Source organism: Cariama cristata, unplaced genomic scaffold, assembly GCF_000690535.1.
Source record: "Cariama cristata isolate BGI_N322 unplaced genomic scaffold, ASM69053v1 scaffold16792, whole genome shotgun sequence".
NCBI classification, from domain to species: Eukaryota; Metazoa; Chordata; class Aves; order Cariamiformes; family Cariamidae; genus Cariama; species Cariama cristata.
In genome coordinates this window covers 33,133-46,426 of record NW_009602290.1, presented here as the reverse complement: position 1 = coordinate 46,426, position 13,294 = coordinate 33,133, and the positions used below count along the sequence as shown (strand labels likewise).

At 45.9% G+C, this 13,294-nt stretch overlaps 1 protein-coding gene across 2 annotated transcripts in view; it reads left to right on the top strand.

The window, feature by feature from the left end:
- Positions 1 to 125: 125 nt before the first annotated feature.
- ACSS2 (acyl-CoA synthetase short-chain family member 2) overlaps positions 126 to 13,294 on the top strand; it is a 32,478-nt gene continuing 19,309 nt past the window's right edge. For both annotated transcript variants that reach the window (XM_009694711.1, XM_009694710.1), the window contains exon 1: positions 126 to 316. In XM_009694711.1, coding sequence (XP_009693013.1) covers positions 228 to 316 — 89 coding nt within the window. In that variant the 5' untranslated portion in view covers positions 126 to 227. The remainder of the gene's footprint in view (positions 317 to 13,294) is intronic.

Here is a 13,294-nt window from a genome sequence, read left to right as displayed (position 1 = left end):
GGCGAGCCACCCACTCGTGGGGTGCAGGAGCGTGGGGGCTGCCCCTCTTGTTCCTTAAAGTGTTGTCTTCCTTATCTGTGCCTGTTTGTGGGTTATGAGCTCTGGCCGTTGCCTTTGCAGAATTTTGGGGTGACATTGCTAAAGAGTTTTACTGGAAGAGTCAGCACACGGGACCCTTTCTGAAGTACAATTTTGATGTGACGAAGGGGAAGATCTTCATTGAGTGGATGAAAGGGGCGACCACCAACATCTGCTACAACCTGCTGGACAGAAATGTCAATGAGAAGAAACTTGGGGACAAAATTGCTTTTTACTGGTAAATTTCTGTTTTTATTATGGTGTAGAAGATGTGTAAATAATCATGCTGAAGTGTACAGTGTTGATTTCTCCTGAGGTGAATTAAAACATAGTAAAACCCGAGGGGCTTTAACCTTTACATAGGTACAGCAGGTGTTAGCTTTCTGTGTGTTTAAGAGCTGTGCAATGGAGCTTCTCTGCCCATCCTGGGCTACACTGAAGCGGCCCAGCGTAGCGGTGGGGAGCTTCTGACTGCCAGCTCTGCCTTTGCAGTAGTACCTGCTAAGAGCAGTCAGACAATATTGAGGCAGGTGCCACTATTCCCTAGTGAAGTAGATAGATGTGGGTAGAGACATGGGATGAGGAACAGCTAACATCCAACAGCAAAAAGCTAATAAAACCCAGATCTCCCATCTTTGTGTTTTGTCGGTCTGGCAAGGTTCCGCTCTTGTGGCAGAAAGGGTCTGCTAAAACCTAAGCTTGTGTATTAATTCCTTGCACCTGAATGTGTGTAACACTGTGATTATTTTCAGAAAGGCTGCCTTCAATATGTTACCTTTGGGAAGCAAAGTTAACTTCCAGCCCTGTCTGAAGCATGTTTGTGGTTTGTTGTTTTTTTTTTTTTTACCAGAGTAGTTAGTGATGTTAAAAGCCACGTGAAACTTGAAATTTTCATATTGATGCAAATTAAGTTCCACTGGTGATGTCTGAGACCCAGAACTAATGCTCCCCTGCAGAACTAGCTCAGCTGGCACCACAGCTGTATCCCCAAACTGAGAACAGTGCCTGCCCACCCATGCATTTTTCTGTTTCCCTTGAACTAGCATGCATTTATGTTGCATTGGTATGACTGTATGTGGCAGTAAAGAAGCACAATTAAGCAGAAGCACTTGTTAGGGATGCAATAACTTGTTGGGTTATGGTGAGTCCCTTCAGCAGAGCAGCTGGAGGCTTACTGTCATTGCAATAAAAATACCAGATGCTCTAATGACGAACAACTGTGCTGCTTTAAGTGATTTTGTGCAGCTGAAGTATTCCCCACTCAGTCACCTGATGTAAAGGTGACTAGGAGTTACCCCTCTGCAGAAAGGAACACATTTGTACCAGTGTAGTTCTGGCTGTGACTGTAAAATTGGGTTCATACTAGAGTTTCTATCCATAGAGTTACTGCTTCAGTAAAAGAATTACACATACAGCCTAGCAAGTAATCACATTGATTAGACACCGGTGAAATGGTGGAAGGCATTTATGTCCCTCCTAGTTGAATACATTCTCTAACTCACTCAGATGTAAAAATGACTGCAGCTTCTGAATGAAAACTCCTTTGTAAACTGAGCCAGGTAAAGGTGTGCCAGCAAAGCAAGCCATTTGGCAGGCCAGCGCTGGCAGCTGTGCTGGGGTTTATGGAGGGAGTGGGTCATTCTTCTTGCCCATAAATCTTTGAGTGACAGCTAGGCAGCAGCCTACAGCTTTAATTTGGTCTTGATGAAGATTTTTCTTGTTTGTTATTCTGGCAGCCTTTGTGGGGGTATTTGTGATACTGAGCAAGACTTGGAGTGGATATTAAAATGGTGGGTGTCTGTCAGTTGTGATGTTCACAGTGCTGAAAAATAAGGTCTCGCTTCCTTCTTAGCAGACAGTTTTCCCTGACTATTTTGGGATAAACTCTCCTAGTGTGGTTCTGTCACAAGTGACCTGGCACTGGGGTGTCTGGAGCTGTCAGCTGGGAATGACGGTGGGAGGAGTGGAAGAGGCACACTGAATGTGATGTGTGTGGTACTGACCTGCAAAGTTGTGGCATTGGGGTCTTGAGGAAGCGGGGCTAAGGGTTGTGACTTGTAAAATTACTCTCCTGGGAGTGTGTGAGTGCCTTTCTGGACACATGCTTTCAGTAATAAAATGTAATTGCTGTTGTCTTGTCCTTTCACATTTTGGGATTAACACTATTGAATAAACCTGCTTTCCTAAAACACTTGAGGCGTTTAACACTGTATGAAAGGTTAGAAAAGAAAGAAGAGCCTCCAAAAGCCAGAGAAGATTCCTGGGAAAAACTTGGATTTTTTTTTTTTTAAAATACCTTGGCCACTTCTTTGCTGCCAAGAAAATCTATAGCCTGCTAGATGGGAAAAGGTGCTGAGCTTATACCAAGGTATCAGTGGCTGCCCAGCTCTGAGAGCTTTGAGAAGATACAGGACTATGGTCTTTGCTTTCAGAGAGGAGAAATTAGGGAAAAAGGGAACAATGTTTCGAGGCATTGCTGAGTGTCTCTGAGAAGAGATGTGTCCTGACAGAACTCAGAGCTGCCATGTACTGTGGCTGTCTCAAGCTTTGTATGGACTGGAAGGAGCGAACAGTTAATCCGGATCCGTTATGGCCAAGCTGCTTTGGAGGTTCCTGCACCACCCGCACTCCAGGACTGCCCAGATTGGCTCCACTCAGAGGCTCTAATCCCAAACCACATGGAATTGCTCTTTCAGCACAAAGGGCAGTACATGGGATTGCTTCATGCTGCAGAACTTGTACATAGGTGATGTTTACTGTTGTGGTATTGTCCTCTTGGTGCTGTTAGGACTATGTAGTTCGAAATGACCATCCTGAGTCGGTAGGAAACACTTGAATTTTCCCTGTTGACTGTTTCACAATGATGTCTCTTGCTGCTTGTGAACGTTAAAAGTATTTCTGTTTCTGCTGCTTTTGATTCCTCTTTCTCTGGGATTGCTGATGTGGCCTAAAAAGGAACAAGCTCCAGGAAATGTTTCTGATAAAGTGCTGCTCTCAAAAGTGAAATCTCTTTCATAATTGCGTGGGAAGGCTGAAGTCAATAACACTGTGGTTACTGTACAGGTAATACCTACGGTGGCTTTCACGAGCCTTGCAGGTGAAATGCAGTGGACAAACTAGCTGGGACACTGAGGGCACTTGGAGGGGACTTAAAGCAGTGCTGAGCACTTCATCTGCCGTGGGTAATGTTAATTAGAGCAGGAGCACGGTACGCCTTCACCGTGCTGTAGGCGTACCTGCATTGTGTGGACAAACCCTGAGTTCTGTGCTGAAGTGCCTGTTAATAATCTCATATAAACATCAGCCTGGGCAGTTGTGGAGGTAAAAATATAACCAGGTGGGAATTCAAAAAGAACACCACCTATTACAAAACTCTCTCTAATTAGAGCCTGGGTATGAAGGTACTGGGATGAAGCTTGTTCTCTGTAACCTGTGTGTAGCTGAAGCACTAAGTTCTTGCCTTTGTTTCTCAAGCCGGTCACCCCAGCTGCAGTACTGGTGGTGCCTGGTGGAACCAGGGGGCAGGAGGTAGAGCTTTGCACACTAATTTTAGCCTCCCTGTAGCCTAGGTGTGTGGGCTTAGCAGGGTGCTGCTGGCTTCTGCCATCTCTGAGAGAGTGTATGAATTTTTGGCTTTCTTATGCTTGCTTATGAAATAACACATCTAGAAAGGAGAAACAAAGGTAGTAAAGGCTGCCAGAGCTTACTGGAGCTTTGCTTAAGCAAAAGAATAACTGCTGATAGTTCCCTTTCTGGGCCTAGAACAAACATGACATGCAAAGATAGGGTATAGAGAAGGTATGATTTTTTTTGTGTGTTTGTTTTTTCTTTTTTAAAAAATGTAATAAAGGATTTAGGGGCTTTTAGCTCTGAGATTTCTTCCAATAAAGCTTTCTGTAAGGAGAAAAACCCCAAACAACTATAGACCATGTTTTAAAAAAAAAACCAAAACACACACACCAAAAAAAAAAAAAACCCCCAAAACAAACAAGCAAAAAAAACCCCTGAAAAACAAAAAAACCACAAGCAAAACAAAAAAGGTCCAGAGCATTTCTGGAGGTTTCTATCAGGAAACTGGAAATAGTTTTTGGACAGCAGCCTTCCAGAGAGATTCAGACTGTCAAACACTGGTTAGGTCTAAATGTGCTGCTGGGGCCAAATGGGACCAGACGACATCTCCTGCAGGCTGCCGGTGGACCTCGGTCTGGTTCCTCACCATGGAGTGCTTCATTCTGAGATGTGCCGTCGCAGAGTCAAAAATGAAGGCAAATTACCCTGTGTTTCAGTTATATTTCTGCTATAAAGGTCTGGAGATATTCTGTTGGCAGAAATAACCTTGCTTTAAACTGCTGAGAACAAAGTGCTTGGTCTCCATAATCTAGATCAGGACTGTGTTTTGTTTTCCTCTGTAGATACTTTCGCAGGTAGCAGTCTTCTATTACTGTCATATGCACAGATACTGTGACTGAGGATGCTGGCTGTTAATATTCAGACTTTCAGAAGTGCTTAATTGCAGCCAGTTTCTACGCAATGCACTTGGCTCTGCTACTCCCACTGGCTTCAGGACTTTGGAGCGTCCTGTGCCAAACTGACTCTTAATTTCTTTAGTAATTTCCTGGATGAGTTGTTATACTTGCAGTGATGCAGCCTCTTTCAATGCTGTTCTGGTAGTGAAAGCACATCCCTAAATCACACAGTTTGTTTAAAGAACAAAAATTCCCTACTGGGAAGGTTGCTTTTACTGATACACATTTGCAGGCGGGTGCCTGCAGGCTGCTGAGAGCAGTCAAAGCTATGTTGCAGGTGGTACCCAATGCTGCTGTTCCCCTGTTACTACTGTGGAGGGATCACTGCCATAGGGAAATCCCAGTAAGCTCTCCAGCAGTGAGAAGCATTACGGAAAAGTTACCGTGTGTTTGGTTTATGCTTGCAGTACTACCCAGGCTCAGCACAGCTCCTTTCCCTGATGGGCGTTCTCCATGGGAAAAGGGGTGGCCCTGCTCAGCCCTGAAAGTCAGAGAGGCTTTCTGGGGTGCATCCTCAGCAATCCGTGTCATCTCCCCATTGCTTGTGGTGAGTGGAGTGATAGATTGGTGGTCGTGGCAGATAGTGATTATTTTGGAAGCATTGCTGGGCAGTACAATGCTGTGCTTTTGGAAATCAGGTAGATTAGGTGCGACTAAAGTAGGTAATCAAATACATTGAATGTACTTGTATTTTATTAAGCTATAGATCTTGTACACTCCTTCAAGAGCAACGATAGTTGTAGCTTTCCATCACAGAAAGTGTAGATGTCTTCTGCTGGGTTTTGTGAAATCTTCCAGCCTAGGAGGGGGTTTACAAAACTGGCTGCATCTGCATGAGTGCTTTAGAGCAGTGTTTCTCCTGCTTCTGAACGAGAACATCTCTGCTTTGTGGGGCCCTCTCTGACTCTCGGCTGCGTGGGTAGTGCAAGAGTGGGAACAGTGGGAGCATCAATAGAAACCTGGTATTGAAACAAGGAGTAAAGGGAGTAGCTTTGGTAGCTCAGACACATCCAGATCATGTGCTTTCCTGTTTTCTTTGGTGGAATTTTTCCTCTTCCAGTTCTGGGATGGTTAGTGCTGTGGCAGTAGTGCAAACAGCCACTGCGTTCAGATGCCTGTGTATTAGTGCAAACTGGGACAGGAGGGATTCATAGCTTGTCCTCAGGTGTAGCTCCCTGGCTTTTCTCCACTGGTGGATGGACTCTCCATCTTCAGCTGTGGGCAGTTTAGAGCAAGGCCATGCTGGCCAAAAAATTAACTGATTTCATGTAATCACTCTGTCCTATATTGGGTTTGGTTGCAGACAAGGTACGAAGACAATGCTGCCCCAGGGCAGCATGGTGATGCCTGCTTAAGGTTTTGGAGATTCTTGGTTTGGCCTGAGGGGCTTGAAAACACAGGGATCATGGTCTGAAGCTTGTTCCCAAAGGCTGTATGTGTGTGTGCTGAGATCTGGCACCTGCCAGTTTTCTTCTGTTATATCTCGAAGTTCTTCTGTCCCAAGTGTTTCTGTTAATGGCTTGCACTTGTGTGCTGCATCCTTCATCCTCTTTATTACTCGTGAAATCTCTGAGATAGTTACTAGATGAGCAGTTGGGCCAAAGTGATAAACTAAATATGTGAGAGCAGCAAAATACTTTCTTCAAGCAGGTACTGTGCTACGGGCCTCCAGTGTGTGGGGTGTGCTTTCCCGGATGCTGTGAGTCAGGGTTTTGGGTGCCATGTTACTCGGGCAGCTGGCAGGCACGAAGTCACTTGAAATTAGTTTTCCCTTCTGAGGGCTGACTGGGAAGCAGAGCTTGACTCATCCCTGTCAGGTACATGTGCTAGTTTGCAGGGAGATGCCGTGAAGGATGGTTGGTTTGATGTTTTGGAGATCTCAAGCCCTGTTCCTGCTCTGCGAAGCCTTACTTGTCATAGGATGCAGGGCACGGCAGGACTGGGGAGCCGGGAAGTGCTCTCAGCCTCATGCTGTTCTGCTCAGCAGTACCACGAAGGAAGGGGACAGGTATCAAAGGTTGGTGACTGTTTGATTACACAGTGCCTGTGGTCTCCTGTGGTTTTACCCATTCAGAAGTGCACCTGGACTTGTACTCCTGTGGGAAGGTATTCAGCATTATTGAAGATTTTCACTGGAAGTAGCTTTTGCTGAGCTCAAATAAGCTGTAATCGCTCCTGTACACAGAATGGGACTTTTCTCCTTTGTTAAGTCAAGCCTGTAAAGAAAGGAGGCCCTGGGACAGCACTTGTGTGGTTGCTCCGAGGCTGAGCAGTAAGGAGAGGGGTTGTGTAAGCTCTCCTGCTTGGGAACACACGCTGACAGCAGCCTTGAATCAGGGAAGCAGTTTTCATTTGGGTTGTGTCGGAGCTGTTTACTCGCAACCTTTTGCTCTGAAACCCGTAGCTGCTACTGGCAAGGATACAACATCTGCCTATATAAACACAAGGGAATATCCAGGAAGTGTTTGACCAGATAAACAAGTTGGATGTCAATAAGTGCCCAGGATTAGATGGTATGCACCCCGGCGGACTGCAGGAACTTGAACGTGAACTTGCAGAGCTGCTGGCCAGGGTATGCTGTGTGTTATTGCAAAGGGTTGCTGTGCCAAGGACCGGGAGGTTGCCACCCTGACTTCATCTAGAGAGGGCAATATAGGGGGTCCTGGTACATCAGAGTAGGGTAAATCCCTAGTGGTATAGTGGAATCAGGTCACTCTGTGCATGGACCAGTGCAGCCTGCTGGGAAAGGTGATAGAGCTACTGTGAAGGGAAGTCCTGTTGCAGACCTGCCGGAGTGCAAGACAAATGGCCCTGAGCATGAGGATACGGCTGTTTTCAGACTGCCTTTGTGAGGTTTCCCACAAAAGGTTGTTCAAGAAAGTAATTTAACCATGAGTGGAAGTAAGGTCTTCCTATGGAGCTGGATTAGCCTTACCCTTTGTGTCCTTGCTTTTAATGGTCCCTGTTCAGGACCAGCAGCAGGTGCCCCAATGATCCGTGTTGAAACTGAACTGCTGATGGTGGCCAGGCTCACATGCCCTCCATAAACAGCATCTCCTACTGCTGCTGCTGGAGACAAAACATCGGACCCTGGTTCTGGCTCAGCATGGTACTTTGTTTTAGTCTAAGGGGCTCTTGGCTGAGCTGCTGTGAAGATCCCAGTGCTGAAGTGCAATAGTGTCATGTAAATGAGCCCTGTGGCAGCTTTTATGTTCTTATTTAGTATTTTTTCCTCATGCTACTCATTGCTCTGACAGAGGGTCTGGCTCTGTTGATTCAGCACAAGGGATTTAATAATTTTCACAAATTACTTCTTATACCCCTATCTTAAAATGCCAGCTTATACCCTGTCCAAAGCTACCTTTCTGCATGGTTCTGGGTGTGTGGTTGCACAATAACTACCTGGGGGAGTAGTGAGAGGTGTGTGATCACAGACAATAGCTCCTGGATTTTCTCACGTCTGTGAAACTTGTGTAACGCTGGCAGATTTTACAAGCTCCTTGATATATTTTAAGAATAGTTTGCTTACTGTTGGGAGGGGCACTGTGGTTATGCAATGATGGCATATTGTGAATATTGGCAGGACAGCTGAAACTTGGGGTGGATAGAGGAAGTTCATGGTGAACTCCTGTATGGATTCAGGACATGGAAGATGAGAGCCTTCAATTTGCTCATCAGACTAGAAAACCTGATTATTTTATTTTGGCTGTGGGGATGACTTGTGTGTTCTTCCCTGGCACTTTGGTGTGAATGGAGTAGAAGTGGACAAGGGCTCAGCCTCGATGTGGATGAGACTTGCTCCGAGTAGGGGTGTTTACAGGGAACAAAGTGATCAGGCTTTGCCAAAAGAGGTGTGAGTTGGGGCTTGTTCCAAGCATGGCATTTTCCCTGTGGATATTTGCATTTGTTGTGCCTGGTGGGCTTTCTGTGCCCGGAGCTGTTAGGCTGTAGCATTGATTGCCAGTGCTTTGACAAGACCTCTTGACTCCCACCAGCGCAATGAACTTGCATTTTCCTCCTGTGCCCAGCCCTGTGTCAGAGCTGTTGCGCACGGCTGGAGCCGGGTTTCAGTTCTCTGTTTGCATTTCTGCACATCGTTTGTTGTAAATGTCGAAATGTGGTTGTGATATGAAATCGTGAGCCCTGGCAGTCCTCCGTAAATTCAAAGCTGATCGTTTTCGCAGATGTCACCTTCCTTCTTTAGGGGAATCCCTCAAGGAAGTTGATGGCCTTCCTGGTTACTTTTTCACACCTGGGTACCTGATAATGAAGCATGTTTTGCATTCCTCTTGCTACTGACCATCTTCTAAGAGATATTCCTTGTATAGAACAAGGTGATAGTCCAGCAGGTGACATCTGGCCATCACCTGTAGAGGTTTCTGAGGCGTGAAGTTGAAATGTCCACCAAAAATCTGATTAGAAGTTTAATTTCCTATCATGGCTTTGATGGACATTGGTTGAGCCTCCATTGAAATCAGCTTGCCTGGGTTTCAGTGTTTCTGGAAGGTCTTGAAAATGTGGCAGTATGCTCCATCCAGAGATGCAATATTTCCCAAAATGGGGCATTTCCCAGCTGCAGGTAGCTTGTTGACTATTTTATGACTTACAGAAGCTTCATCCAGGATATATTTTGTGGCCTGACTGCAAATTGTTTAAACAAGGAATCAGCTGCATTGTGCTGGAAATAAGCTCTCCTCCCGTTGGACTGGTAAAAATAGTCTGTGCTCCTCTGAAAATACTACTTATGGTAAACATCTAAAATGTTTCCTCTCATGTCAAACTCCTGCATTCTTCTACAGCGTTCTGTGAATTTGGCTCGCAGGCTTAGAAGTGCTGGCTGAGGTCAGTTAAACTCGGTGACCTACTCCATAAGTCTTGCATATGAGCTCTGTTGCAATACTACTTAATTATTTTGTTTAAAAAAAACTTTTAACATTTTTAAGCAAAAAAATTTTAACTTTCCTCTAAATAAAATAGGTAAAAAGCTATCCTTTTTCTTCATTGGCTGTTCTCCTGTGTTCTAAAATACTTTAGAAAGCAAGAATGTAATTAGAGTTAATGCATATCCTCTTGGCTTGATGGTTCTCGATATCAAGTGCGTAGGAAAAATGTGAAGCCACAGAGGAGGAGAATTCCCCTTGCTGCTGAGCAGATACCCCTCAGCGCAGAATGGCTGCTGACACCATTGCTGGGCTATTTACATGAGGTCTGTAGTACTTGTAAACTGCCTCATTTTGTCAAATGTGGCAAAATAATAGTAGATTTCCCTTGAAGAGGAGCTTGCTGACAGCTGTCAATCCTGTCTTCTCTAAAACTGTTACCCTTGAGTGTTCTGGCTCTTGGGTGTGAACGCAGGCTATGCAAACCCCATCGCATGGACTTTACTCACTTGCTTATGTTGGGTGATGAACCAGCAGCAGTGTAAGCCGGGATATGTTGGTTCCCTTAGAGACATCTGAGCATCCCACAGGCTAGAGAAAGGAGCTTGGAGTAGATTTTAGGGCGTAGCCTGGCAGGTGAGTGGGAAAATTGGAGGGAATTCTGGAGGATCAACAAATAAAGGAGTGATTTTGGAGCAGTGTCAGCCTCTGGCTGGGCTCTATGCTGTAGGCGTTGCTCAGGGGATGGTGAATAGTGGTTGGACTGCACAAGATAAATATTATTTCTTTGAATGCCTCTGGTACTTGTTCAGGTTCTGAAAGGCTGCGAAGAGAAAGAGTAGCTGAGAATGTATTTAATGAGAAGGAAGGACAGAAAGATTGATGCAGTTTTTCCTATGGGATACTAGCAACCGTGAAGGGTGTTGGGTGTTTTCTTTGTAGGCTGCTTTCCATATGGCTATTTTTAAAGGTGATTAGAAGACAGATTCCCTCATCATAGAGCAGATGGTGGCCTAGTGTTCCTTCAGAAATGAGCTCCATTTTAGCTGTTTTGTAAATACAGGCGTGGTAATGCCTGTGTTTGTGTCAGTTGGGCTGGAGAGGATGGTGCTGGGGGCTGGACACGGCGTATTGTGCTCTGCAGAACACAGGGCTCCTGCTTTGGCATGGCACGGTGCTGTTTGCCAGCCTGGTTTGGGTTTCTTTACAGCAACAGGAACCTGTTCATCCTAGGTACGTGATCAACTTTTAGCTGAGGTGGTTTAGCTCAGAGATGGATTTGACAGTGAAGCTTTGTTAGGCCCTACCTATGTGTATGTGGGGCACTGGAGGGGAAAAATCATAGGGTGGTTTTAATGCAGGTCTCGGAGTTAACGGTATGGCTTTAGAAGGTGATGATGTTAAATTGATAAGATTTTTCTTTTCCCTGGGATTTCTGTTGCCAGGTTTACTCAACAGTGTTCTCTCAGTGCTGCCAAATATTTCTGAACATACTGGGAAAACTTTTTCACCAGCCCCTCCCAGGCTACGCTCCATCGTTACACAGCTTCTTCTTTCTTGATTCTTGTTATGATGCAACAGGATTCGAGCATGACTGTAGAGACTGACCTTTCTGAATAAACATTTTACTCGAAAAACCTCTCAGCCTTCTCAGAACTCCTTTGGGTGTTTGCTCCCTGCGTTACTGTGGTGGGAAGTAGGTGATGTTAAGTATGGGCAAGGCTGGGCAGTCTGTCTCATTGTTATGAAATGTTCTCATGAAGGTTTTTTGCAAACCCATTTCAGCCCCCCCACCTCCCTCCTGGAGACCCTTCTAATTTGGGCAGTCTGTCTAGGAGCATTTCCATATTGAACAATCCATGCAAATACAGGCATTTTTTTCTGATGAAATGGTGTCTTTTTCTGATTATCTTGCACAGCTGGTCTCTCCAAACTTCACATTTCAACGTAATCTCTTTTCTCGAGGACAAATTTTTAAAGGTCTCTCTCTCCTTGAGTGCCTTTCCTGTGTCAGATTGGATAAGCAAGGCTGGGGGTGGAGGGAGAAAAGTGTATTTTGTTCCGTTTTGGTGGCTGTTGTTCCCAAACTACCAAGCTGTCTCCAGGCAGACCCTTCTTCAGGCTGCAGGTTTCCTGGGTCCCCTGAGAAGAGCCAAGGCCAAATGGCAGCAGCAGAGCACCGCGGTAGCTGAGCACGCAGCCCGTCCGTGCTAGCGCAGGTGTCGGGAAGGCCCGGGGCTCTCGCTGTCCATGCGGCGTGCACGTGAGCCCATTCCCCAGATGGCAGGAGCTTGGCACGGCCAGGCTCTGCCTGGCATTTAGGCTGCTCTAATTCTGGACGCGGGGTGGATTGGGAAGCCATGAGCTCGTCTGGCTGTCTCCAGTGACCTTGTATGTGAGGAGTTGCCACCGTGAAGGAGCCTGCGGTAGAGGAAAGCTCCTTTCTTCACCTCGTACCCTGCTCTGAGGACAGGAGCTGGAGAACTTGCTGTCTCCATCCTGTGCCTCTCGTGTACCAGCTTGGTCCCACGCTTAGGAGGGATTTTGGGCTCTGAGCATGTTTCAGTTTAGATGGCACCAGAGATGTTTTAGGGCGGACATACCCACAGTCCCTGTCTCTGCTCTGCTGGAGGCTTTTTGCAGTTCCCCACTGTTCAAATTCTTCCTGTGACATTGCATCATCTGGGAAAGGGTCCTTTCCCTCTTCCAGTACTTTTTTCAAACTGGGAATCTCTGTTTTCTTAAGGGTGCTTTCCAGTAGCTAAAGTGTGGAGCCTTTTTCCTACATTAAGCAAAACTGCTCTGGGGACTGCCATCGCCTCTGTGCCAGCTGAGGAATGAAACCTGGTGGCTTTGAGGTGATTTGCTTTGCTCTGAAAACTTATCTTCCAGGTGCCACCCACCCCAGCTGTGCGTGATAACTTTGGGTTAATGCTTTTATTTGAGGGTAATGCAGTCACAGGAGCTTGGAGAAGAAACTTAGATGATCTTCAGCCGCTTTGGTCCTCAGTGGGAGCGTTTACAGGGATCAGATAGGCTTTGGCTTTGTACCCTAGTTTGCTTTGGTCTGTGATTTATTTTCTGTTTCTGACTGACTCTGGATCTGCAGATGATCTGGCAGATCTTGAAAACTTGTAACACTTCACTTGCTCAGCTTCATTTCATCATTTTATCCTGTGCACCGGTTTCTCTTATTGGTGTTATAACCCTTGTAAACCACAATTATCATTGGCAATTACCTTGAAAACCATAATTCCCACTGATGAAATCTGTGCTTCCTGCTGCTCTGTGCAAATGCTGAGGCAGTGTTGCACAGGGAAGCTGTATTCATCTGCTACTCGAACAGGTTATGCAGATAATTTTTATTTAGAAATCTGGTGAAAGAGAGAAGCTAAACAGCATTGCTGATTTGTTTTCAGGGCAGCTTTGCTTGGTCCATTTGGGTGCTCTGGGAAATGTTCATTCCCTTGGCCACCAAGCTATAGCAGGTTAGGAAGTTACTACCCCTCCCTACTGCTTGTTGTCCTACAATTGAGATGGGCTCAGCTTGCTTGGGTGGGCAGTGTAAGGCTCGCTTGGTTACATGATGAGTGGTTGAAGCAGACCAGTGCTTTGAAAAGTCCTGTAGTTAGCCCTGATGCTTGGCAGAGCACAGTAGCTTCTTAACTTGCTTTGGTGCCAATATCCAGGAATGCATCTGGCCACAGCTTCCCTCTCCCATGCTGCTGCTCCGCATCCCTGACTGCTCCACAGGGTCAACACTTGAGTTGATGCGGCTCTAAAGAAATGCTTGCATGCTCCTACAAACCA